This window comes from Peromyscus maniculatus, chromosome 14 (genome assembly GCF_049852395.1).
Source record: "Peromyscus maniculatus bairdii isolate BWxNUB_F1_BW_parent chromosome 14, HU_Pman_BW_mat_3.1, whole genome shotgun sequence".
Lineage (NCBI taxonomy): Eukaryota > Metazoa > Chordata > Mammalia > Rodentia > Cricetidae > Peromyscus > Peromyscus maniculatus.
This window is the reverse complement of record NC_134865.1, coordinates 59,909,844-59,935,578: the sequence shown is the minus strand read 5'-3', so window position 1 is coordinate 59,935,578 and position 25,735 is coordinate 59,909,844. Positions and strand designations below refer to the sequence as shown.

The following is a 25,735-nucleotide window of genomic DNA, read 5'->3' as shown; positions in this document are numbered from 1 at the left end:
TGGGCCTCTATGTGGGTGCTGGGAATGAGATGGACTCATTCCTCTGGAAGAGCTGGCCAGTGCTCTTAACCACTGAGTTAGTGATCTCACCAGCCTCACTGCCCTGATTTCTTGTGTCTCTTTCTAGTCTGTTTTAGCACATTCGTGTGTGTGTGTGTGTGTGTGTGTGTGTGTGTGTGTGTGTGTGTGTGTGTACATGGTTTATCTTTTGAGTACATCTTTCCATTATTGCTTTGGTTAAGGGTATCTTTTCTTTTTCCTTTTGTCTTTGACTTTTATGTGTATGACTGTTTTGCCTGCATGTATATCTGTGCACCACTTGTTTGTCTACTCCCTGCAGAGGCCAGAACAGGTCATTGAATCCCCTAGAACTGGAGCTACAGAGAGTTGTGAGCTGCCATGAGGGTGCTAAGAATCAAACCTGGGGTCCTCTGGAAGAGCAACCAGTGCTCTTAACCACTGAGCCACCTCTCCATGTTTTCAACTGCATCATGAATATGATTGATTGCCAGCAAGAAGACTTTGGACAAAAATTCATGTTTGACTTTTTTTTTCTCTTGTTCTCCTTGACTTGCAGTATGTTTTATACTGGTGTGTTTATAGTGTTGACTGGAGGGAAGCGGGGGAGTCTTCCTTTCTGTTTGCTTTTGCATTTCCTTGAACAATAATAGTCCTGTTGACGCAAATGCACAGATTCAGCTACACTGGCTGTCCAGCAAACCTCAGGGATGCCTCTTTGTCTTTCAAAGTGCTGGCATTTATTTATTTATTTATTTATGATTTATTTATTATGTATACAACATTTTGCCTCCATGTATCCTTGCAGGCCAGAAGAGGGCACCAGATCTCATTACAGATGGCCGTGAGCCACCATGTGGGTGCTGGGAATTGAACTCGGGACCTCTGGAAGAGCAGTCAGTGCTCTTAACCTCATAGCCATCTCTCCAGCCCCAAAGTGCTGGCTTCTTTACATAGTTGCTGGGGTCCAACTTCAGTCCCCTCCTGCTGCTTTCCATGGGTTCGAGCACTGTGAGAACTTTACCAACTGAGCCATCTCCCCAGCCCACTTACATACTAGTACTCTGCTACAGTAAAACTCTCAGTTAGAATGACTGTCTTGTTAAGAGTCCTGGAGGATTCCGAAGTTCAGATGCACAGTACAGTTTTGTTTATAGAGAGCTTGCTCTCAATAGTCCATGCCTTGCTGTCACTGAGATTACAGGCTTGTTAACTAGGTGCTGGCGTCTTCACACTTTGTGGTACATTGTTTACTGACAGCCATCTGCCAGCCCCTAGTTATGTGAGTTTGTTTGTTTTTCTTTTGGTTTTTCGAGACAAGTTTTTCTGTGAAGCCCTGCCTGTCCTAGTACTCCTTCTGTAGACCAGGCTGGCCTCGAACTCATAGAGATCCCCCTGCCTTGCCTCCCAAGTGCTAGGATTAAAGGCATGTGCCACCACTGCTCAGTTATAAATTCTTATTTTATTTATGTTATACCTTTAATCAGGAATGCCTGGCAGAGCAAGAGAGGACCTATTTGATTCCTTTGAGACTTCTCTACTATAGTAATTCATATGACAAGATTCCTGTACAGTGCTTTTGACAATATGCTCCTAGTAATTTTGGTTGATTGCCCTAACTGCAGCCCGATATTCTTAGTTCTTTCCTCAGGAGTTTCTTCTGTAAAATGAGATTTCCATTACAATTAACCAAAAAGTAAAATGTTTTAATCATTGAAATCAAAAGTAAAGTATCTTTGTATTTGTATATTAAAACCCAAGTGCTACCAGGCATAGTGGCACATACCTGTAATCCCAGCACTCAGAAGGCTGAGGCAGAAGGTTTATAAGTCTAAGACTATCCTTGGTGACATGATAAAACTCTGTCTCCATAAACAAACACTAAACATATCTTAAAAGATAAAATAAGGGATAATCTTTAAAAGTTTGGGAATGTACACTTAGATCAAAATAAGGAGAGACAGGATCAGTGCATGATGGCTGCTGGTTGTTCTTAACTTTTGTCCTTCCTAAGTTAAATTTCACCTTCTTTGTTATTTATTTACCCCCCCCCCAGGTTGTTTTTGTAGGTATGGCTGTCCTAGAACTAGCTCTGTAGACCAGGCTGGCTTTGAACTCACAGAGTTCTGCCTGTCTCTGCCTCCTGAGTGCTGCGATTAAAGTTGTGTGCCACCACTGCCAAGCTTTATTCTTTAAAAATTTTTTATTTTTATTTAGTGTGTGTGTGTGCATGTGTTTAGGGGTCTTCTCAGGGAAACCTTATCCACCCATGCAGTGTACCTCCATTAAAACCCCTTAAAATTTTTTTTTCTTAAATTATTTTACCAAGTACTGGTTTCTGTAAGCCGTTTTCATAATCCTTAGTTTTGGTTCATGTTCCTACCCTTTTCCTTCTGCACATGTGGGCACAAGTGTGCACATATGTGCACATGTGTGCTTCATACAGCTCATGTCAGTTCATCATGTAGATCCTAGGGATTGAACGCAGTCATCAGCCTTGGCGGCTAAAGCTCTGAGCTCTCTCGGCAGCCCTCCTTTTACTCTGTGTGTATTATCACTGAGGAAAGTTTATAGGCACCTCCTACAGTCTAATGCTGATCGATAGTCATTTGAAGTACTGTAGTTGAGTGGCTTTAAGAATGACTGGTACGACCAGGCAGTGGTTACACACACCTTTAATCCCAGCACTCAGAGCAGAGACAGGTGGATCTCTGTGAGTTCAAGGCCACCCTGGTCTGCAGAGTGAGATCCAGGACAGCCAAGGCTACACAGAAAACCTTCTCAAAAAACAAAACACAAAACAAAACAAAAAAAAAGCTGGTAGTAAAAAATTTACACATACTTTTGTATTATAAAACCGTGTTTACTTTTGGACATGTGATTGCTTTGTTGGTGGCTAATATATAACACAAATTGCTAAAATGGTCTTATAATAAAAACCTGGGTCTAGATATCGGGGTAAATGCTGAAAGATCAGAGAAACAAAGGATCAAGCCACTGCCACGTCTCACCTCACCAACTCCAGGAATCCTCTGACTGAATGCCTCTGAGTCCTCAGCCGAAAGGGGTCCAGCCTAAAAGCTTCCAGCCGAAGAAGCTTTCTAGCCAAAAGGGCTTTATTTCCTGTCTCCTCAGCCTTATATACCTTTCTATGCCCAGCCAAATCACTTCCTTCCTAGTGCTGGGATTAAAGGTGTGTGACTCTCAAGTATTGGGATTAAAGGTGTGTGCCACCACTGCCTGGCTCTGTTTCTCTCCTAGACTAAGTCAATCTCATGTAGTCCAGGGTGGCGTTGAACTCACAGAGATCCAGACGGATCTTTGCCTCCTGAGTGCTAGGATTAAAGGTGTGTGTGTGTGTGTGTGTGTGTGTGTGTGTGTGTGTGTGTGTGTGTGTGTGCCACCACTGCCTGACCTCTATGCTTAATCTACCAGCTTGTTTTGTCCTCTGATTTTTCAGGCAAATTTTATTAGGGTACACAATATATCACCACACCGAGACAGTGCTTTTTAGACTAGGCTGTCTCTTTTTATTTTCTTTATTAGAACAAAGGAAATGATGCTCCCTGAAATAATAGTGTATTTAGAATCTGTTTCAGAAAATCAGATTATGATAAAATTAGTGTTAGACACTGTTGACTCTGTCCTTTCTCTTGACCGCCTCTCCCTTTGTTGTTCATAAATGATTCTTGAATCATTTCTCTTGAAAGGAAACGTGGTCTTAGTGTTTCCCAACGTATAGTGTTCTACAACTCTCTCAGGACTGAGATTTTTCAGTAGAAATTTTTTTTTTTTGCTGTGACTTCAACCAACATTTCTGATTGCTCTCTTAGATTCATCATGTTACAGAAAATGGAGGACTGTATAAAAGACCGTTTAATGAAGTGTTTGAAGAAACACCCATGCTGGTTGCCGTACTCACATATGTGGGATATGGTGTCCTCACCCTCTTTGGATATCTTCGAGATTTCTTGAGGCATTGGAGAATTGAAAAGTGCCACCATGCAACAGAAAGAGAAGAACAAAAGGTAATTGTCAGGGAGTCTTTGGTTCTGTTCAATAGATCTGTTCATGGAAATGTTGTCATTTTCACACAGTTTTTCCCCCCTCAGTGGAAATTTGGGCACATGGAGTTAAACTTTGACACAGGAGGATTGCTGTGACTTTGAGTCCAGCTTGGAATACAGCTTGGGATACAGAAACCAAATAATCAGTGTAACAAAAACTTTGTGAAAATACTCCACAAGGAAAGCCGAAGACAATGTGGAAGGTGTGAAAAGAGCAAAGCATTTGGGGCTGGAGAGGTGCTCAGTGGCCAAGAGCGCTTGTTCTTGCAGAGGACCTGAGTTCAGTTCCCAGTTCCCAGCATCCACTGGGGGCTCATGGCTGCACCTGCTGATCCATGCACAGACATGCAGATACAATGCTCACATGTAGATAAACATCAAGGATGACAAAGAGCAAAGTATTGAACTGTGTTTTTCCTTTTTGAGACAGGTTTCTGTGTAGCCTGGCTGTCCTGGAGCTCACTCTTTAGACCAGGCTGGCCTCTAGAGATCCACCTGCTTACCTTTTCCTGAGTGCTGGGATTAAAGGTTGAGATCAAAGGCATGTGCTACCACCACTGTGCATCATTGAACTTTTGTAACTTCACCACACTACAACTTAATGAAGCTTGTTTCATAGATTAGAAAGCATAAATCACAAGCAGTGTGTCTAAAAGTTGACTAGTGTTATAGATTATATGGTGCGGCAGGAATGTTCATCCTTCGATTCTGTGTTGTGTTAATAATGTTCTGCTGAGACTGGATTGGATACATTGGACATAGTTGTCCAGTTCACAGGTCAGTACCTGTCCCTAAACAAACATGTCCCCAAGCTGAATGTGGCTAGGCCAGTGTGTTTACAGCAGCAAAGGCTCTTAGTAAATTGAGGGGTAGTGAAAGATCAGATTCACTTCAGGCCACGCTTCTCAGAATATTCCTATATAGACCTTTATAACTTTATACAATGCACATGCGTTACCTATTCCTAATAAACACCCAGGGTTGAAGAAATTTTTAAATTTATTCTTTGAGAATTTCATACAACGTGTTATGAAATAAGTGTAGATCGTATCTACCACCATCCCCACCTCTCCCCTTCTATTCATTCTCCCTGGACCCCCCTCCCGACTTTATATCCTTTTCTTTTTTTAAATATTCCACTACATCCAATTAGTGCTACCTGTATGTGCCTGAGTGTGGGACGTCCATTGGAGCATGGCAACCTACTAGTGGCTGACCAAGCTATTTCCCTAGCCCATGGTATTAGTTTTTTTTTTTTTAAAGATTTATTTATTTATTTATTTATTAATGTATACAGTGTTTTGTCTGCCTGTATGACTGCAGGCCAGAAGAGGGCACCAGATCTCATTACAGATGGTTGTGAGCCACCATGTGGTTGCTAGGAATTGAACTCAGGACCTCTGGAAGAGCAGTTAGTGCTCTTAACCTCCGAGCCATCTCTCCAGCCCGGTATTAGCTTTTTTATTGTTTAGAATGTTCTTATCCTTGTGGGACATGGAGAGAGTCAGATATGGAGTGATAATACCTTCTCTGATTGAGGAGCCAGTAAAGAAAGAGAGAGCACTTTTCGACAAAGCAGGAAAGATAGGCGTGGTGGCTCATGTCTGTAATGCCAGCTCTTGGTAGGCTGAGGCAGGAGGGTTGCTATGAGTTCAAAGACATCCTTAGCTAAATTGTGAGTTTCAGGCCAAACTGGACTGTTGAGTGAGACTGTCTCAGAAACAAACAAAACAAAACAAAAAAGCATTGGTCCAGGTATGGCAGTGCATGCCTGGTGTGTTTAAGATATTTGGGAGGTTGAGGCTGAGGGATTGCATGAGATCAGGAGTTCAACCTGGGCCACATAACAAGACCCTGGGGAAGAATAAAGGCCCTTGTCCGTTATTAGGAAAACAGACCCAATCAGTGTATTTATTTATACATGGATTGAAAGAAAACTCAGGTCCCTTGGGGCTATGGATAATGGCTCAGCTACTCTTTAGAGGGCCCTGGTTTGAGTCCTAGTATCCACATGGACAATCTTTTGCATCTGTAACTCCAGTCCCACAGACCCAAAAGCCATCTTTTTTTATTTTCTACTTATTTACTTATTTGTTTTTTTTTTTTGTTGTTGTTGTTTGTTTGTTTTTGAGACTGGGTTTCTACATAGCCCTGGCTGTCTTGTAACTCTATATAGACCATCCTGGCATCGAACTCAGATCTGCCAGTGTTGGGATTAAAGGCATGCACTGCCATACCTGGTCCAGTGCCGTTTTCTGACCTTCAAGGGCATCAGGCACACATGGGTACACATACATACATGTACACGAAACACCCAAGAACATAAAATTAATGAAATTTTAAAAAAGGAAGGAAAATCAGACCCCTGAGAACTCAAGATCAGGTGTCCTTCTCTTTCATCTCAACCAGTTTGTACTTCCAGCCTGGCCTCCCAAGTTGACCTCTCTACACATGGCCCCAAAATGCCTACAAGGTAATTTCATTAAGACTGTGTTTTTTTCAGGCCAGGTATGGTGTTACAGACACTTAGTCCCAGCACTTGGAGAGGCAGAGGCAGGAGGATCTCTGATTTCAAGGTCAGCCTGGTCTACATAGAGTTTCAGGACTACTAACTACATAGAGAGACCCTGTCTCAAAAAACTTAAAAAAAAATTTTTTTTTTTTTAATGTGCTTACAGGAGTAGTGAAAGGCTTCAGTGGTTGAGAGCACTGGCTGCTCTCTTTCCAGGGACCCCAGGTTTGAGTCCCAGCACTCACATGGTTGTTCACAACTATCCATAACTCCAGTTCTAGGGCATCCAGTACCCTCTTCTGGCCTCTTCTACAGGCTATTCATATGGTCATGTGGTACACAGATATACATGCAGGTAAAAACACCCATACACATAAAATGTAAATAAATAAGTCTTAGAACAACAACACCAACAACAAAATAGCCAAAAACCATTTTTTAAGAAAAAGTTGTTTTTTTTTTTTTTTTTAAAAAGACAAGACAGTAAAGCCCTATATTTGTAACTTAATCAAGTAGACAAAGCTAGTTTTTTTTTTTTGGTTTTTGGTTTTTGGTTTTTCGAGACAGGGTTTCTCTGTGTAGCTTTGCGCCTTTCCTGGAACTCACTTGGTAGCCCAGGCTGGCCTCGAACTCACAGAGATCCACCTGGCTCTGCCTCCCGAGTGCTGGGATTAAAGGCGTGCGCCACTACCGCCCGGCAAAGCTAGTTTTTATGATTAGAAACCTGGACACATTTGACTCTCGTATTTTAGCGGAGTGCATCTACCCAGAGCGAACCCACGGAAGTGCTGGTTTGTTCACTCAGGTAGCTTGTTAATCACTTGCTGCGCTGTACAGTGGTTCATTGTGTACTCACTTTCTCTTGGGCCAAACTGAAGGTGGTGGTGAGTGATGGTAGCTAAAGTTTTGTAGTAACTGCATGAGCAATATTTGGGAGGACCTGAAATATGATATATGAATTTTGAATGACAAATGAGGAGGCAATGGCGAGACCTGAGCAGTGTTTGAGCCCGGGAGCCATCATGGGCTTGTGCAGCTGGTACTCAAGAGTGCGGTGGCTGACAAGAAATTGCAACAATGAATCTGGGTTACTTTGTGAATGAATCCTTCTTTGGATATTGTTTGGTACTTCTGGAGGGTAAGTTTATAGTTTAATTATTGGGTGCTACTTATGTATATTTAACTTTATGTGGAAAAAATAGGACAGGTAGATTTCCTTAAGTAGATTCTAATTTTGTTCAGGAAACGTATACACATAAATCTTTCCTTTGCAAAAACATAGAAGTAAATAGTGCCTGGATTGTATTAAAATGCAGAACAGAAAATTCCTGCTTATCATGAGGTCAGACAGGAAATAATTCGTAGAGGAATTATTAAGAGGAAATAGGGGGTGAGTACAGAGGACATTTGTCTCTACAGTTTGTAAAGGATTTTTCTAAAGTAATCCAATTCATTTCAATAGGATTCTTTTCTGTTGAAAACAGCAGTTTCCATTCTCTTAAAAGTTCAGCTTTTTGAGGGAAAGCATCATTTGTTCTGAGGACAGGTGTCAAGCTCTGGTGAAAACAGCAGGCAGACTTACCAGTTCAACTGGAAAGGGAAGGAAAGTCTGCTGGGATCATGCAGTGCAAATACCTTGTTGCCATTTTTCTCTTGTGACTGAGGTAGCTGCATTCATACAACACTTCAGACACTACAACCCAAGTGTCTTCCTCATTCCATTTCAAAAACAGTAGCCAGGCATAGTGGTTGAATACCTTTAATTCCAGCACAGAGGCAGGTGGATCTCTGAGTTCCAGGCTAACCTGGGCTGTAGAGAGAGATCCAGGACAGCCAGGGTTACAGAGAAATTCTGTGTCAAAACCATTCCCTCTGAGAGGGGGGAGGGGGGAGAACACAAGAGAGAAAAGCAGGAGAGAGTGAGCAAGCAAAAGCAGGAGAGAGTGAGCGAGCACACGCATGCACTGCACACGCATGCACTGTGTTATGCTTCCTCGCAGGGAAATGAAGTGTGCTGCTTTGGACACAGCTGAACTACATGGTCATGCTAAGAAAGGCGTTTACAAAAGTTTGTTGTATTTTGTATTAGTTGAATGACATATTTTGACACATAGTAACAACTAAAAAAGAGGCCATGACTATGAAAGAGAACACGGGAGGGCTGGAGGGAGGAAAGGGAAGGGAGAAATGATGTAATTATAATCTCTGCAGGAAATACAGCACCTTATCCATTTACTGTAGTGCCAGTATTGGGTGTGCAGCCCTGTCTCCCCGTCAGCTATGGGGCTGTGTGGAGCAGCTGTACGGTGTATTGTCTCCCTGTCCCTTCCACCTGAAAAGTTTGGATGTTTGGATCTCTGGGCTTCAACTTGTAATTGAGATTTTCTTTGCATGTAACAATTTGGATCTGTGTTTTACTATTAACTGTGAATGTAAAAGTGTAAATCACAGGCCGGGCGTGGTGGCGCACACCTTTAATCCCAGCACTCGGGAGGCAGAGGCAGGCGGATCTCTGTGAGTTCGAGGCCAGCCTGGGCTACCAAGTGAGTTCGAGGAAAGGCGCAAAGCTACACAGAGAAACCCTGTCTCGAAAAACCAAAAAAAAAAAAAAAAAAAGTGTAAATCACTGGTTCTTACGTGATGATCTGAGTTACTCCTTAGATGAGTGCTTCTCAACCTGTGGGTCACAACCCCTTTGGTGGTTACATTAGGTTACATCAGGTATTTACATTACAGTTCATAACAGTAGCAAAACTACAGTTATGAATAGCAACAAAAATAATTTTATGGTTGGGGTCATCACAACATGAACTGTATTAAAGGGTCACAGCATTAGGAAGGTTGAGAACCACTGCCTTAGATTGAGTGTCATTGGGATGTCAAAATGGTAGAGTGTATTCAAAATGAAGAAATACATTATATAAATGGTAATAGAATTTCCAGATCTCTCAGTTGTAAGTTCAGAATCTACATTGAAGTTTCTTTAGACTTGAGGCTATGCTGAAGTTATGTTTATTTCTCTAGAGCTTTTGGAGACAGGGTTTCATTATGTAGCCTGGTTTGGAATTTGCTGTATAGTACAGGCTGACCTTGAACTTGCTTTCAGTCCTCCTGCCTCAGCCTCCCAATTGCTGGGATTACAGGCATGGGCCACCTCACCTGTCTCTACAGCATGCATGGGCCACCTCACCTGTCATCTCTACAGTATTTTGAAAATGCCACATTTTTGTTATCAAAAATCCTAAAGTGTAGCCAGGCTTGGTGGCACAAGCCTTTAGTACCAGCACTGGAGAGGCAGAGACAGGCAGATCTCTGTGAGTTTGAGGCCAACCTGGTCAACAGCCAAGGATGTTTCATAGAGAAACCAAAAACCTGTCTCAAAAAAACAAAAACAAACAAACAAAAAATCATGTGTACAATGTGGTGAACTCCACCACTTGAATTCAGCCATTCAATGGGGCTTATTAGAGGTAATGAGTGATTGATTACTGGCTGGTCCTCTGATGCCCCTTTGTAGGCATCCAGGCTTGCATTTAGCCTGGTTGTGGATTGACTCCTGTAATAGATATTCTCCTCTCTTGCATTCCTTTATTTCCTACAGAACTACCCTCCTCCTCTTTGGAGACAAGGTCTCTGAATAGTTCAGTTGGTCTTAAAGTTTTTTGTTTTTTTTTTTAAGATTTATTTATTTATTTATTTATTTATTTATTTATTTATTTATTTATTTATTTATTTATTTATTTATTTATTATGTATACAGTGTTCTGCTTGCATGTATCCCTTCAGGACAGAAGAGGGCACCAGATCTCATTACAGATGGTTGTGAGCCACCATGTGGTTGCTGGGAATTGAACTCAGGACCTCTGGAAGAATAGCCAGTGTTCTTAACCTCTGAGCCATCTCTCCAGTCCAGTCTTAAGGTTTTTAGCCCCAATCTCAGTCACTTCCTCTGTTACTGTAGTCTGAGAGACCAGCTTCCAGGCTGCTCCAGGTTGTAGAGAGAATGCCGCAGAGTGGCGAGGTTTGGGGGCTAAGTTCTGTCTGAGCGATTCATTTATTTTACGTGTATGGGTGTTTTGCCTGCATGTTATGTCTGTGTATCGCATGTTTGCAGAGCCCTCAGAGGCCAGAAAGGGTATGGAATTCTTTGGCACTGCTGTCAACTGCCACGTGAGTGCAGAAGACAAACCCAGGTCCTCTGGAAGAGCAGTTAGTACTCTTAACCCCAGAGCCATGTCTTCAGCCCTGTGTTGTTGGTTTTTGATTTTTTGAGACTGTCTCACTATGCTGCTCTAGACCACACTGGCCTCAGACTCAGTGATCTGCCCGCCTCTGCCTGCTTTTAATAGATTTTTATCTTCTCCATTCTATTTTCTTTACTTATCCAAGATTTAAATAAACATAAAGCTATTTCATGATTTCAATAGTTTTGTGCATTCTTCTTCTATCCTCTTCACTCTACAAAAAGTCAAGGTTAAAACTCTAAATTGTCTTGATGTCGACATATTTCTGAGCATGTTATCCCAACATCAAAGGAAGTGTTATTTGCCTCAAATGTTTGTGTTTGAGAGAAATTTTGTTTTTTGATATATTGAAATTTGTACCCTAGTGTGTCCTTCACTGTGGTTAAAAGAACTTTAGACAAACAACTTCAAAGGAAGAACTGTTTATGGAGACTCAGTGATGGAAGAGCTTTTCAGCTCTGTTGCTTATGAACCTTCCGTCAGGCATGATAGGGGGTCCATGGTGGAGCAGAGCTGCTCACTTTATGGCAGCCAGAAAGCAGAGGAAGAACCAAGGCCAGGGTCTCACCATCCCTTTCAAGGTCGCCGTACTTCCATGATCCTTCCATGAGGTTCTACCAGCTGAAGGTTCACAACTTCCCACTCAGGCTGCTAAGGGCCTTTGGGAGACATTTGGTCCAAACCATACTACCTGGGCTCTAAGATAAACAAGTTGTTGAGTTAGAACTGGCACTGAAGACTTTTCTTGGGATAAGTGTAGCTTTACTACCAATGGCTGCTCGTTTGGAATGCTGCTAGGGTTTCCATTTCAGCCTTGTCACTTGGTGGTTGGCCAACAGCACAGTATTTAAATTTTATTCTTTCAATCTGCAAATACAGACAACTTATTAAATATTTCTCAACTAGTAGTTATAGAGAATGTGTTGATATTGTTTGAAGTTGCAGTGGAATTAGCCTCCATTACTGTAGGCCACTGAAGTGGAGAGGGAGCCACATGTTTATAACATTGCAGAGGACTGGCTAGGAGTGTCAGGTAAGAAGCCACTCCAGGTTTGGAAACTGCTGTTGCCACAAGTATCATGCTTTGGAATGTGGAACCTAGCTGGTGTTGCCAGTGTGAGGGGCCGCTATGGATTTGTATGCAGGTCACCTGCACTGGTGTAAAAAGAAAACCAGTGGCTCTGCTCTACAGATCTTACTTGTACGAGTCATACCATACCATTTCCATAGCCTGATCGTAAGAGTGTCTGGAGATTCAGTGTGTGGTGTGGTGTGTGTGTGGTGTGGTGTGTGTGTGTGTGTGTGTGTGTGTGTGTGTGTGTGTAATTAGAAAGTCCAGTTCACATTCTGACTCTAGATGGTTCCTTAATGGAAAAAAAGCTCTACCTTTCTGAATACTAGAGAAACAATATCTTCTATAAGAGAGTATAGAGATATTCAGGTATGTAGAAAAACATGTATATGTAAAGCAATTGGCAAGTGCCCCAGTGTATCATAAATAATAGAATTACTTCTCTTTCCACCTCATTGTCATATAACAATGTATAGACACCTATGATGGACAGAATTGCACATGGTGGACATGAATAGTTGGAAAGTTCTGTCTCAAAGTGATAGCACCCATCTTTTCCCCTGTGATTATTAGGAAGGTCTGCATAGACACTAGACTAAGTGAGATTCCTTTGTCCTCAACAATATAGCGTGTTTTCTCAAAGGCTTGCCTTAAATAGACTACTAAAGGATATTTACTGGCTGTTTAATAAGATGACCGCAGATTACTTTTGGTAGTGTTTACCATGATCCCTAGTTAGCAAGTCCATGAATTTGAGTTCTCCTCTTGAGTAAAGGAATCTCAACTGATGAGAGCTTAAGGCCTAACAGTCTAGCATATAATCTCAAGAAGGTGCTGGTTCTTTCTATTTATTTCTGCTAGTGAGGAGTTTTAGGAAGAACATCCATGAAGAATACATCCTTGAAGGCTGCTTGGACTTGTCTGTACTGACTAGATACCCTTCCCCATCTCTGAACAGGGACCCTTCATAGTACATACTTTGTCATACCAGGCATCCACTGTGCTTGTGTGCCCGTGTGCCATGCAGAGACCTCAGGGAGTTTAGAAATGGTGCTTCCTTACCTTATCCCCCAGGCCCAGTTCGTGCCTGGAAGGAATTACTCTGTAAATGTTTGTTCAGTGACTGAGCATCATGACTGTAGGTTAGCCCTCACTAAAGTCATTCCACAGTGATTAGGCTAGGGGGAGAGAAGGCGGGGAATGGTTAAGTAGAGTGGAAATGATAGGTTTTCATTGTTTAAAGAGGGACCCCCCCACTTTGTTCTTAGAATTCAACAACAGGTTTCAAGTCTACATTTAATTATATTTGATGAATAAACTAATGAAAAGATAAGTCCTCATTTAAAGATTTTTAAATTACATCTATTTGTTTATGGGGGCATGCTTAGCATGTGTATGGAGGTCAGAGAAAAGCATGCAGGAGTCGGTTCCCTCCTTCCGTGTGAGTTCTGGGGAGGTGGTCATGCTTAGCAGCAAGTGCCTTTACCTACTGAGCCATCTCGATGAACCAAGTCCCCTATTTTAACCTTAGGCCTAGAATATCAAAGGTACAAGATTTTGATTGTCTGGAACTGAGGTGCTCAGTAGCAATTTCTCTTCTGAGCTAGGCTTCATGGAATCTGGTTAGCTGCCCTTAGAACTTAGGTAGGGGTCAAGAGAAGCTGAATTTGACCTGAGTCCCTCTGTTGCCATTGTGTCCCATTGCTCTTGGACCTGACATCCCTTGCAGTATCTTTTATTTCGATATGCTGGTGTCTCTCATCTCAGGGACTTGTGCTCCCTTGCTGCTATAAGGAGATGCTTGATCATAAAGTTCTCTGTTGGAAGATTTGAACTCACTCCTGTCTTAATCACAGATAGCATATGTCACTAATTGTCCCTGTTTAGTTCAGGACGGAGTAGTGAAGCTCTGCCATGCTCTGGCCTGTAGCCCTTTTCCAGCTGTCTTGGCTTTCGGTAACCCTTCTGGTATCTGAACCGGCCTCAAGGGGATTGTTCTGTTTTATTCCATGTTGATATATTTAAAAAAATTTTTTTGTTGCTAATAAAAATTTGCCTGTGAGAAAACAGTTCCTTAAAGTATTTAGAGTTCATACTTAAATATTAATGTGAGGTGTTTAGAAAACAGTTGAATGAAATAGCTATTTCAGTTGTTTAAAATAGCTGATCCCAGTCAGAAAGGATTCTTCAAATATGCAAGACACAACACCATCTTCCTCAATTCTTTATATTTAACCTTTTTGTAGAGCCAAAAATATCCGTAAATACTGTGTCTAACGGGACTGGTGAGATGGCTCAGTGTGGAAGGCTCTGGTCATGCAAGTTTAGTGACCTGAGTTGGATCCAGCTTGACCTTGGAGAGATCCAACTCCAAGAAGCTGTCTTCCGACTTTCACAAATGCTGTGGCATGCATGCCCACACATGTACATACGTGCACATGCACGTGTACACACTAATTAAAAATGAATAAGATGACCAGTACTGTAGTTTCACTAGAAGAAGTTAGGGACTGAGGATGTAGCTCAGTTAATAATAGAGGGCTTGCCTACTATGCACATGAGGTGGGGAAACACATGAAGACACAGCACAAGTGAACCAACTCCACACCCCCCCAGAACTAAACAAAAGCACTGCCCATTGCAAGTCATTTGAAAATAAATTTGTGTGTGTTTCCTTTTGGAAATAAATACATGGTGAATAATAGTCCAAGTAAAATATTTAATTAGAATTTGAGTATCTCTGTCTCTACTTTTGCTCAGCTGGTGTTCTTGAAGGAAGGGGAGATGATCAAAGGGAACAGATGATTTAAATGATTAACTTCCAGTTGTGACAGACACATTATTATATATTTTTAAATATGTATGAGTTCCTTGCGTGCAAATGTCTCCGCACTGTGTTCAGAGGGCATTGGATCTCCTAGAATTGAAGTTACAGACAGCTGTCACTGCTGTCACTGCCTTGGTCCTTGCAAAAGCAGCAAATGCTTTGAACTGCTGAGCATCTCTCCAGCCCCAATATTCTTTGCTTTCTTAGAACAATGATAGAGATGGTAGGATGTGAGGTGGTTGATTTTTTTCCTTAAGAAAAAAGGTAAGTATTAGAAGGAATTATGAGAGAAATGGTCTATTCTTCATATTTGAAGAATTCTTCTAGATGTCTAAAGAGATGATATCTACTAAGAGGCTTAGATCTTAGGCACTTCAGAGTCCAAGTCAATGAAAGGTTGATTTAGAATTTTTTTTCCCTCTCTTTTGATTTTTCTTCTTTTTTTATCTTTAGAATTTTTTACAGAGTCTTTTTAATATGAAGCATATGTTTTTAAAAATACTTGTGATAGATTTACTGAATAGATTAATGTAGTTTGACAACAAGCCCAGACCTGATGGCTACAAGCTCAGTGATGTTCAGATTACAGTAAGCACATTTCCAAGTTCTTTCTGTTTGGGTCACTGTTTAACTTGGAGAATTGAAAGTTGAAGTAGATCACATATGGACTGATCATTCTGTTCCAGGAAGAGTTTATATTGTCATGGGAGTAGTACTGTGTATTATTCATTTTGGCTCTACTGTGACTTAACTTTTTCCAGACTTAAATTTTAGTTTAATCCTAGAAGAAAGGAGACTAAATCTGTGGGCTAGGACTCCATTTTCAGAGTGCACTTTTTTGTTTTCAGATAGGGTCTCACAGTGTAGCTCTGGCTGTCCTGGAACATGCTGACCTCAAACTCAGAAATCAACCTGCCACTGCCTCCAGAGGATTGTCTGTTGGTTGGTATTGTTTTGGATTATGTGTATGTGTGTGCTTATGCGTACGCATATGCATGTCAGGGCAGAGGCTTGGATCCCTTGCAGCTGGAGTTAGAGGTGTTTGTGAGCTGTCTGATGTGGGTGCTGGGAACTGAACCTGGGTCTTCTGCAAGTGGAGCAAGCCATCTCTCCAGCCCAGAATATACTTGTCTTAACTCCTATCTAATAGGAAAAATCCAAGGCCAAAGACTTAATCTAATGTATATTTTAGTGTTGTTTTTTTTTTTTTAATCTCTTTTTTGGGGGCATGTTTGATTTTGATCCTTGAGCAGAGGTTAAAAAAATCTTAACTTTCGAAGTCTTTTGTATTTTCTCCTTTTCAACTGGGATTATAAGGTTTTTCTGGCATCTTCCCTACTTTACTGTGGGGGATACAGGTGGGAGGGCGGTTTTTTCCGGATCATTAGGAAGGGAAACAATTTAATGGCAGAATTACATGACTGGCTTTTGTTTCTGTGGGTCCAGCTTTAAGTCAGTTCTCTATTTGTGTGTTTTCGTTATTAGAAATCATGAATTGTAAGTCAAACATTAGAGCTAAGTGACTTTTGCCTGATCAAAAAGACTTGAAATATAGAATTAGTGCCTCTCCAAATGTATTTTTGCTATGTCAGTTAATTAAATATGATCGATTGACATCATCCTGAGGTATGAAAAGAAAAATTGTAAGACTTTTCTGTAAATACATGAGTTACATCTGTACTGCTTCACTGTGTGTTGCAGGACTTTGTGTCATTGTATCAGGATTTCGAAAACTTCTATACAAGAAACCTCTACATGAGGATAAGAGACAACTGGAATCGACCTATCTGTAGTGTGCCTGGAGCCAGAGTGGATATCATGGAGAGAAAGTCCCATGACTATAACTGGTCATTCAAGTGAGTCATGTTTACAAGTTATTTCTTAGCAACAAAAGAGTATGAGGATTCTCTCAAAGCAAAAGCAGCAGCTGAAGATACAGTATGATTAGTTTCCTGGCAATACTGTTCATTGTTCTTGGAATATTTTTTTGGAGGGAGTGCTGGGATTTAAATCCAAGCTCTCCGATGTGCTGGGCTGGGCAAGCGCTGTACCAGTGAGCTACACCCACAACCCTCATTGAGATTTAAGATCTTTTTGTTTTCCTGTTTCATTTGATTCTTTTGTTTTTGTTTTGTTGTTTGGTTTCTTCCCCTTTTTTTGCTTTTTTTTGGAACAGGATTTCTCTGTGTAGCCATGGCTGTCCTGCAGATAGGCTGGCCTCAAACTCAGAGATTCACCTGCCTCTGCCTGCTGGGTGCTGGGATTAAGGCATGCGCTGTTGCCGCCACCGCTGCCCAGCATTGTTTGTTTTTTGAAACAGGATCTCACTGTGTAGCTCTGGCTGTCCTGGAATTCACTTTGTAGACCAGGCTGTTGTCGAACTCACTTTTTTAATACACAAAAATGGGATCATCTGTTATGAATTATTCTTTGCTCTTTTTATTTGCTAGCATACTGGCAGCATCTTGCCTATGTGTATGTCCACTGTAAGTTCGTTATTTGTAGTGACTAATGGTGTTCTACAGTGTAGGTGTGCCATCCTAGCCATCTCATGGTAGTAAGTCCCAGATCCTAGGCACTTAAAGCCTCAGCACTTTACTTCTACCTTGGGTTGATGGGGAACCATCAGTCATCTGGACCATGATGTCCTTACTGACTGAGCTTCCATCATAGCGGGAATATCACTGGGCCCTGGGCCTATGGAAGGGAAGGACAATGGGTCTTAAAGGATCCTCATGTGTGCATGCTCACATGTGGGATTGCTGAGTCAGAACATGTGCAACTTCCAGTGAATAAGTAGTACCAAGTTGCCCTCCAGAAGAAAATATTGAATGAAGCCTAGTTTATTATAATGTTCTAAGCCAATATTGGCTATCACACTTTAAAATTTTATCACTGTTGCCTGGCGGTGGTGGCACACACCTTTAATCCCAGCACTCGGGAGGTAGAGGCAGGTAGATATCTGTGAGTTCGAGGCCAGCCTGGTCTACAGAGATAAGTTCCAGAACAGCCAGGACTGTTACACAGAGAAACTCTGTCTTACAAAAACAGAAACAAAAAACTATTTATCACTGTTAATAAATTAACATTTTTTAAAGGTAATTTTTACTCTGGCATGTCATACATGTGCACAGTGCACATTGGATTTTGTTAGTGGGGAGTTTGTGCGGGTTCTCTACAGATGGCATTGTCTCTGTTTCTGTGTTTGGTGCTTTTGTGTTACCAGTGTATGTCACACTTAAGTGTTAGGCATGCTGGGAGTATCATTAAGTTCTATACTATTGAAACACAGGTACACAGGGAATATAATTAAAGGTGTTATAAACATGGGTTCCTACAACTACCTTGGATTTGCGAGGAACACTGGATCATGTCAGGAAGCAGCTGCCAAAGTTCTGAAGGAGTATGGAGCTGGAGTGTGCAGCACTCGGCAGGAGATTGGTAAGTGTGACCCCAAGGGTGAGTAATACAGGTACAGTGCTAGTATAAGAACTACACAAACGTTTGCCTTTTGCCTTAGGTCAGGTCTAGTCCACACTTTGTTTTCCTCAAGTGATGGCTAATGTTAATGTTAACCGTTTTGAGATGGTTTCCAATGTGTTACATGTACATATGTCCATAGCAAATTTTTGTATTTGTTTCATTTATGACTTTGTTGGATTTTATTGATTTTGTAAATCTTAGAAGTACCACTTATTGTTGTCCTTTTTAAAATGGTTGCTGCCTTTTAAGCCATGGCTGTCCGAATCAGCAGCTGCAGCTCCACCGCTACCAGCAAGGACTGTAGCAGGAGCGAATTCTGTTCCCTCAGGTACCAACTCTTTCAAAGCTATGAAGGGAACTTTTTGTTTTGTTTTGTTTTGTTTTGTTTTGTTTTGAGACAGGGTTTCTCTGTGTAGTTTTGGTGCCTATCCTGGACCTCGCTCTGTAGACCAGGCTGGTCTTGAACTCACAAAGATCCTCCTGGCTCTGCCTCCCAAGTGCTGGGATTAAAGATGTGCGCCACCACTGCCCGGTGTTATGCAGGGAACTTAACTAAACCTTTCTCCCTCTAAAGAACTCAAGATTCAAAGGTTAAGGTGGAATTCTGCTCTCCAGAGAGGCTGAATAGCAAGTAGCTCACCTTGTCTCCTTCCCTGCTCACGTCCTCCAAAAAGCCCTCCTGCTTCTCCTGGCCCCTCCTTACAAACCCTTCTCCACCTGGCTCCTCCCTACCACTTCCTGTCAGCTAGTTGCAGATGCAGCCTCCTGACCGCAGGTGAATTTTATTTAGCGAAACACATCTTTGCATTTTTAAACAAATGTTCCATAGCATAAACAAAAGTAACACACCTTGAAATAATATCCTGCAACAACTTATTACATGGGAACTCGCAAAGCTAGTGTGCTTTCTTCATACTGGCAGACTAGGGCGATAATAATCCTGTGGGTATGTTTTGAGAAGTAAATAAGCTAATTCATGTAAAGCACTTGGAACAGAATAGATACTCAGTAAATGTAAACTATTGCTACAAATCTGTAAAATGAGAAAGATTAACCATCTTTTTTAAAATTTTTATTTTGTGCATTGGTGTTTTGCCTGCATGCGTGTCTGCATGGGGTATCAGATCTAGAACTGGAGTTACAGACAGCTGTGAGCTACCATGTGGGGGCTCGAAATTGAACCCAGGTCCTCTGGAAGAACAGCCAGTGCTCTTTTGTTTGCTTTGTTTTGAGATAGGGCTTCTCTGTAGTTCTGGCTGTCCGGGAACTCTATCTGTAGACCAGGCTGACCTTGAACTCAGAGATCTACCTGCCTCTTTTGAGTGCTGGAATTAAATTTGCGCACAACATCGTCAGTGCTCTTAACCACTGAGCTGTCTCTTCAGCTCCCAGGATTAACAATCTTATGTAAAGAAACTTATTTTAATTCAAAGGTGGATTTTAGATTCCACTCCCCGCCCCCTTTTTTAAAGAACTACTGTATGTTCTTACCATATGTTTTGGGCTCCTTTGAGCCATGATGGTCCTGGCACATTATGTCTTACCTGGCAGCAGACTTCCTAGAGGAAGCTACACTTTGCATTTGTCAAAGCTAGTCCCTAAGCCAGCCCAGGTTCACAGGCTGTGGGGATGGCACTCCACCTCTCAGTACAAAGAGAAGAAAGGGATTCCCGTCATATTTTGTCTGCCACAGTAACTCACTCAACATACTGCATTTAAAATTAAATAAAGAGAAAGTTAAAAAGAAAACAGAATTATGCACCTTTCATATCCCCTGCTTTATTCATTCAGACTTTTCATACCATATGTACATAGTACACACTACAGAACTTTACAACACCATTATATTATTAGTAAAGTTTATTAGGAAACTTCTGTAGCTATTTATGCTTTGATTTTTATCCTCAACTCTCAAATATGAATGTCATTGCTATGGGCCAAGACACATAAGTACTTCTTCCTAGAACATATTCAGCTGCAAATTTCAACTAAAAGTCAATTCTTGAGAGAGCTACAGTATGTTAAACTGTATTTGGTTTCCCCTCTAAATTTTCAGAGGTTCCCTGCTCCACTTTGAGACCCTGGAAGGAGGCCAGTGTGTGCTTTCTTAGCTCCTGTAAGGATCCTTAGATGTCCATTTGTTACGTTTTTTGTTTGTTTGTTTGGTTGGTTGGTTGGTTGAGCCAGGGTCTTAGTATGTAGCTGTTTTGGAACTTACTATGTAGATCAGGCTGGCCTCAAACTCAGAGATCTGCCTGCCTTTGACTCCTTCCTGACTGTAGTTGATTGTGGGTTTTTTGTTTGCTTGTTTTACTCTTTGCTCTTTGGGGGCCCGCCACCCAGCTCCCAAATAAATACATGGAGACTTATTCTTACGAATGTCTGGCCTTAGCTTGGCTTGTTTCTTGCCAGCTTTTCTAACTTAAATTATTTCATTTCTCTTTAACTATGTTTTGCCTCTGGGCTTTTTACCTTCCTCTCTTCTATATATCTTTCTTTCTTTCTTTCTTTCTTTCTTTCTTTCTTTCTTTCTTTCTTTCTTTCTCTCTCTCTCTCTCTCTCTCTCTCTCTCTCTCTTTCTTTCTCTCTTTCTCTCTCTCTTTCTCTCTCTCTCTCTCTCTCTCTCTCTCTCTCTCTCTCTTTTGTTTTATTTTGTTTGTCTTTGTTCTTAAAGTGTATGGTTACATATAATGTGGACATTTTTGATCTAAAAGTCCTAAGTTTTCATTTATTAAAGAATAGCTCAGTAAAGTAAAAAATGAGCTAGTCCTTTTGCGGCGATTTAGAACATGCTCTGTAACTATAGCTTGTGCACTTTGTTTCTTGGATCCCATGCCAGTTTAGTTTGGAGAAGCCTCAGTTCCATCTTTCCCACATTTGCAGTTCTGAGTTTACCAGGCAAGCCCAAGAGGAGGAGCTTTGAGAAACATGTTCTTTTCTGTAGCTCTCTGTGTACTCTTAGGTATTTCTTTGATGTAATTCCATCCTGACTCCTGCTTTAGTTTGAACTTGTTGCTCTCGGGACTGCTTTACAGTTACATTCTGGTATTTCTTTATTTGGGGCCTGAGAGGGGCCATTTCAGGAATTTTGTTTCCCTTGTCCAGTTGGATTCTTTATTCCCTGTACCTTCCTCTCAGTAACAGATCCCTCATGTGGAGCTCATTGTCTAGTGCCCCCCAGGGTGAGCAGGGGATTGAAATTTGCTGTCAGAAACTGTCGTTTATGTGATATATTACTCGATTAGTTGTTCTGGCACTACCACGTTGGAGGTTGAAATAGTGAGATTGTTGCCTCATTGTTCTCTGGACCAGTGGGGCCGGTCAAGTATGAGGCTGTTATGGTTATGGTTCCCAGTGTTTTTGTGTAGTTTTTTCTCTCCAAGTTTCTAACCAAGAAGACTTTGTTGTTTAGAAACCCATGATGGGGATAAATAATATATAAACATGGTTAATAATCCCCAAAGTGTTGATGTACGCTTTTATTCCCAGCACTTGGGAGGCAGAGCCTGGCGGATCTCTGTGAGTTCGAGGTCAGCCTGGTCTATAGAGATCCAGGACAGGTACCAAAACTACACAGAGAAACCCTGTCTCAGAAAGAAACAAAACAAAACAAAAATAATCCCCAAAGTATCTAAAGGCATGTAATGAAAAGTCTGCTTGCTGCCTGTGGTCCTGCAGAAATGGGTTCTGCTGTTTTTTTTTTTGGGTGTTTGTTTGTTTTGCATATTCTTAGAAGCCTCAAAAATTTTAATACTTTTAGTTAACATGCAAAATAAATGGGTTTCATTCTTACATTGTAACACATACATCCACACATATACTTGTACATCGCTCATACTTGTGCCCCACTACCATCCTCGTTTTCCCCATTCCTTCCGTCTCCCCCTTCCCTCCAAATAGCCCCTATTGTGCTTCCATGTGATGAATTCATTTACATTTAGAGTCTGCATGTGAGAAAACATCTTTTCTTTTTTGAGCTTTTTTCCCTAGTTTCTAGTTTCTAAGACCTCTTATTTCTTTTGATTGTATCATGAAATTCCTATTCTAGCTTGTTATGAATCTTTCTCCCTCACAAGCTGTACTGTCTTGGTGTTTGTGTGGATCCTTACAAATTGAAGACCCATATCCTTTGATTTTATAATACTCTCTTGAATATTTTCTTAGTTTTTGCTTTTGAAAACCATGTACACACTCTTAGTATTTATCCCCTAATTGTCTTCCTTTCCTTTTCTTTTCTTTTGTTAGTGAGATGTTGAGTGGGCAGATCTGTCTATAAACTTGCCCTTCCTCACCTTTACAACCTGGCATTACACACACACACACACACACACACACACACACACACACACACACACACACACACACACACACACACTTCAATATCTGAAGCCCAGAAATTCAAAATAATGTCCTTTTACTGTGGGCGTGAAAGAAGGCAGAATTACTTGATTGCTTGTGCAGGATTTAGAAGGGACAGTGTGTTACTTTCTATTTCTTGCCTTAAAGGCTTTATTAAGATATAATTTATATGACATATAATTTGTCCATTTGAAGGGTATACTTCATAGTCTTTTAGAATGTTCACAGAGATGGCAGCCGTCACCACAGTTTAAATTTTAGAATATTTTCATTCCCTCTGATAGAGCTGACTGACCCACCAGCCTTCACTGGCAACCAGTGGTCTACAGTCTTTATTTGCCTCCTTTGGACATTTCATATACATGGAATTATATAACATTGTGGCCTTTTTTTAATTAAGGAATTTTTAAATTCATTTTACACACCAACCGCAGATCCCTTTTGTGTGTGACTCCTTTCACTCAGTGTATATTCACAAGATTATCTGTATGTAGTATGCATTCGTACTTTATAGACTGCATCAGCATGACATTCTACTTTGTGACTAAGTAGCAACCCATTGCATATATCACATGTTTATCCATTTATCTCTGATGGACATTTGGTTTATTTCTTCTTTTTGCCTGTAAGAATATATTTTGGAAATAACATTTTCATTTCTCTTTGGTATGTACTTAGGTGTGGTATTGCTAGATCACATGGTCATTCTATGATTAGCTTTTTGAGCTGCTTCCCAGAGCAGCTACACTATTGTATAGTCCCATCAGCAATGAGAGTTTATGGTTTTTGGGAGTTGGGATTAAGAGGTAGGGGTGAGGCATGCTTAGATAGTCTTGCAGCTATATAGCCCAGGATAGCCTTGAACTTGTGACCTCATACAAGTGTTGGGATTACAGATATGTTCTGCCATCCCTGGCTTTGTGGGGTTTTTTTTGCTTGTTTGTTTTTTGTTTTGTTTTTTTGTTATATATAAATATATAAAACACACCACCGCCCGGCAGCTTTGTGTGTTTTATATATCATGTTTGTAGCCTAGCCTTAACCCTTGCTTGCCTTGATCACTGCTGCCTCTCGCTTTAAGCCTTTCTGGAGTTCATGCAGTGAGTGTACTCATCTCTCATCAAATCATCTTCTACTTGGTAAGGACATAGCTTTAGCCTTTCTCTCTCAAAGCCCAACTCTGTTGGCTTCCTAGGACTACTATAGCAAAGAATGAGAAACAGGGACTTGTGGAGGATAGAAGTATGAGATCAAGATGTTGGCGGGCCACGCTCACTGACAGCACCTCAGTGTTCCCTAGCCTGTGGTGCCGTGGCTGTCTTCCTGTGTGTCAGACATTGTCGTCTTCTGGGCCTCCCGGTGTGTGTCTATTTGTCCAGGATGTTATTGGCCCAGTCCCATTGACCTTATTTTATCTTGATTATTTTTGTGAAGACTTTCCAAAGTGGCTACATTCTGAGGAAAAGGAGCTAGAACTTTGTTTTGTTCTGGCTCTGGAATCTGATTCTGGGCCTTGTACATGCTGTGCATCTGTTTTACACAGAGCTGCCTCTTCAGCCCCTCAGAATATCTTTTTAGGGAAACACAGTTCACCCTTTGACATTACCCATGCTTATATTTCTCATTTTTCACCAATTATATTAAGGATTATAAGTATCCATAAATGGAGTTTTACTTCTTGTCCTTCTAGTGTTTGGGAGTTAGTTTGTGTTGCTTTTCAACAGAAAATATCAATAGAATTTTTTTGTTTGTTTTATTTTTTTGTTTTTCAAGACAGTTTCTCTGTGTAGTCATGGCTGTCCTGGAACTCATTCTGTAGACCAGGCTGGCCTCAAACTCAGAAATCTACTTGCCTTTGTCTCCTAAGTGCTGGGATTATAGACGTGTGCCACCAATGCCCCATTTAATATAATATTTTAAACTCCACCTTTACAGTAAGTTTTGTAGCTGAAGCTTGAGAGATCACAGGCTGTTAGGTCAGTGGTATGGGCAAGAGAGAGCTACAGAGCGATCAGATATAGTGAGTACTGTGTATCTCCACAGCACTGTGAATTTTGTAAAGTACCAGCATATTATCTTGGTCCTTATAACAACGTCATAAGATAGATAAGGAAGTATTGTTAGTGTTCAGCAGGTGAAAAAACGAGTCTTATGATACATAGCATTCAAGTTCACAATCTCCGTTTTTCAGTATCCATTCTCTGTGCAAATCATTCAGTCATTAGGGATTTGAAAACCACTGTGGTAGTCACAATACAAACTTAACAATTGTCGGGCGGTGGTGGCGCAAACCTTTAATCCCAGCACTCGGGAGGCAGAGGCAGGCGGATCTCTGTGAGTTCGAGGCCAGCCTGGGCTACCAAGTGAGTTCCAGGAAAGGCGCAAAGCTACACAGAGAAACCCTGTCTCGGAAAACCAAAACAAAACAAACAAAAAAAAAAACCAAACTTACCAATCATTTGAAAACGAATAGGTGTGCTCCACGTGGTTTCAAGTGAGCCATTATCCCTGAGGATGGATGGTGTAATGGACACAGATGGCACCTTAGCTGGCCAGCAGCGCTGCTGATAATTCTGCTGTTTAGCTTCTTATCCTCCAGTGTTTACCTTTCTCTATATTCTGTCTTTACAACAAGCCAGTTAATACTGTTGTGTATGACTGGCGACTTCAAAAATGTAGGCACAAACTTTGTTAGATTTTTTAGGGCTTAGATCTGAGACTAGACCGTGAAAACGTGAGTTAGTAGTCTTCCTTTTCCCCCAGAGCTGCTGAATATGAATGTATCAGCTGTTGTGTTTTTATAGCTGTTGCTATCTATAGTACCAGTCTCTTCATGAACTTATTTGGAAAACATTACAACACATGGATTGATTTCTTTTTCTTTTTTGTTTTTATTTTTTGAGACAGGGTCTCTCTGTATAACAACTCTGGCTGTCCTGGAACTCACTTTGTAGACTAGGCTGGCCTTGAACTTAGAGAGATCTACCTGCCTCTGCCTCCTGGATGCTAAGATTAAAGGAGTACACCACCACCACCCTGCTAAAAATATTTTTATTAATGTTTGTGTGCATGTATGCATATGTGTGGTATGAGTCAGAGGACAACTCTCAGGAGTTGGTTCTCTCCATCTACTATGTTCATTCCAGGGATTGA

At 41.2% G+C, this 25,735-nt stretch overlaps 1 protein-coding gene across 1 annotated transcript in view; it reads left to right on the top strand.

Annotated features, from left to right (window-relative positions):
* Positions 1 to 25,735, top strand: part of Sptlc2 (serine palmitoyltransferase long chain base subunit 2) — an 85,011-nt gene that overhangs the window by 15,952 nt on the left and 43,324 nt on the right. The window contains exons 2-4 of the mRNA XM_076551150.1: positions 3,852 to 4,046; positions 16,442 to 16,596; positions 18,033 to 18,181. Of these exons, the coding sequence (XP_076407265.1) occupies positions 3,852 to 4,046; positions 16,442 to 16,596; positions 18,033 to 18,181 (499 nt within the window). The remainder of the gene's footprint in view (positions 1 to 3,851; positions 4,047 to 16,441; positions 16,597 to 18,032; positions 18,182 to 25,735) is intronic.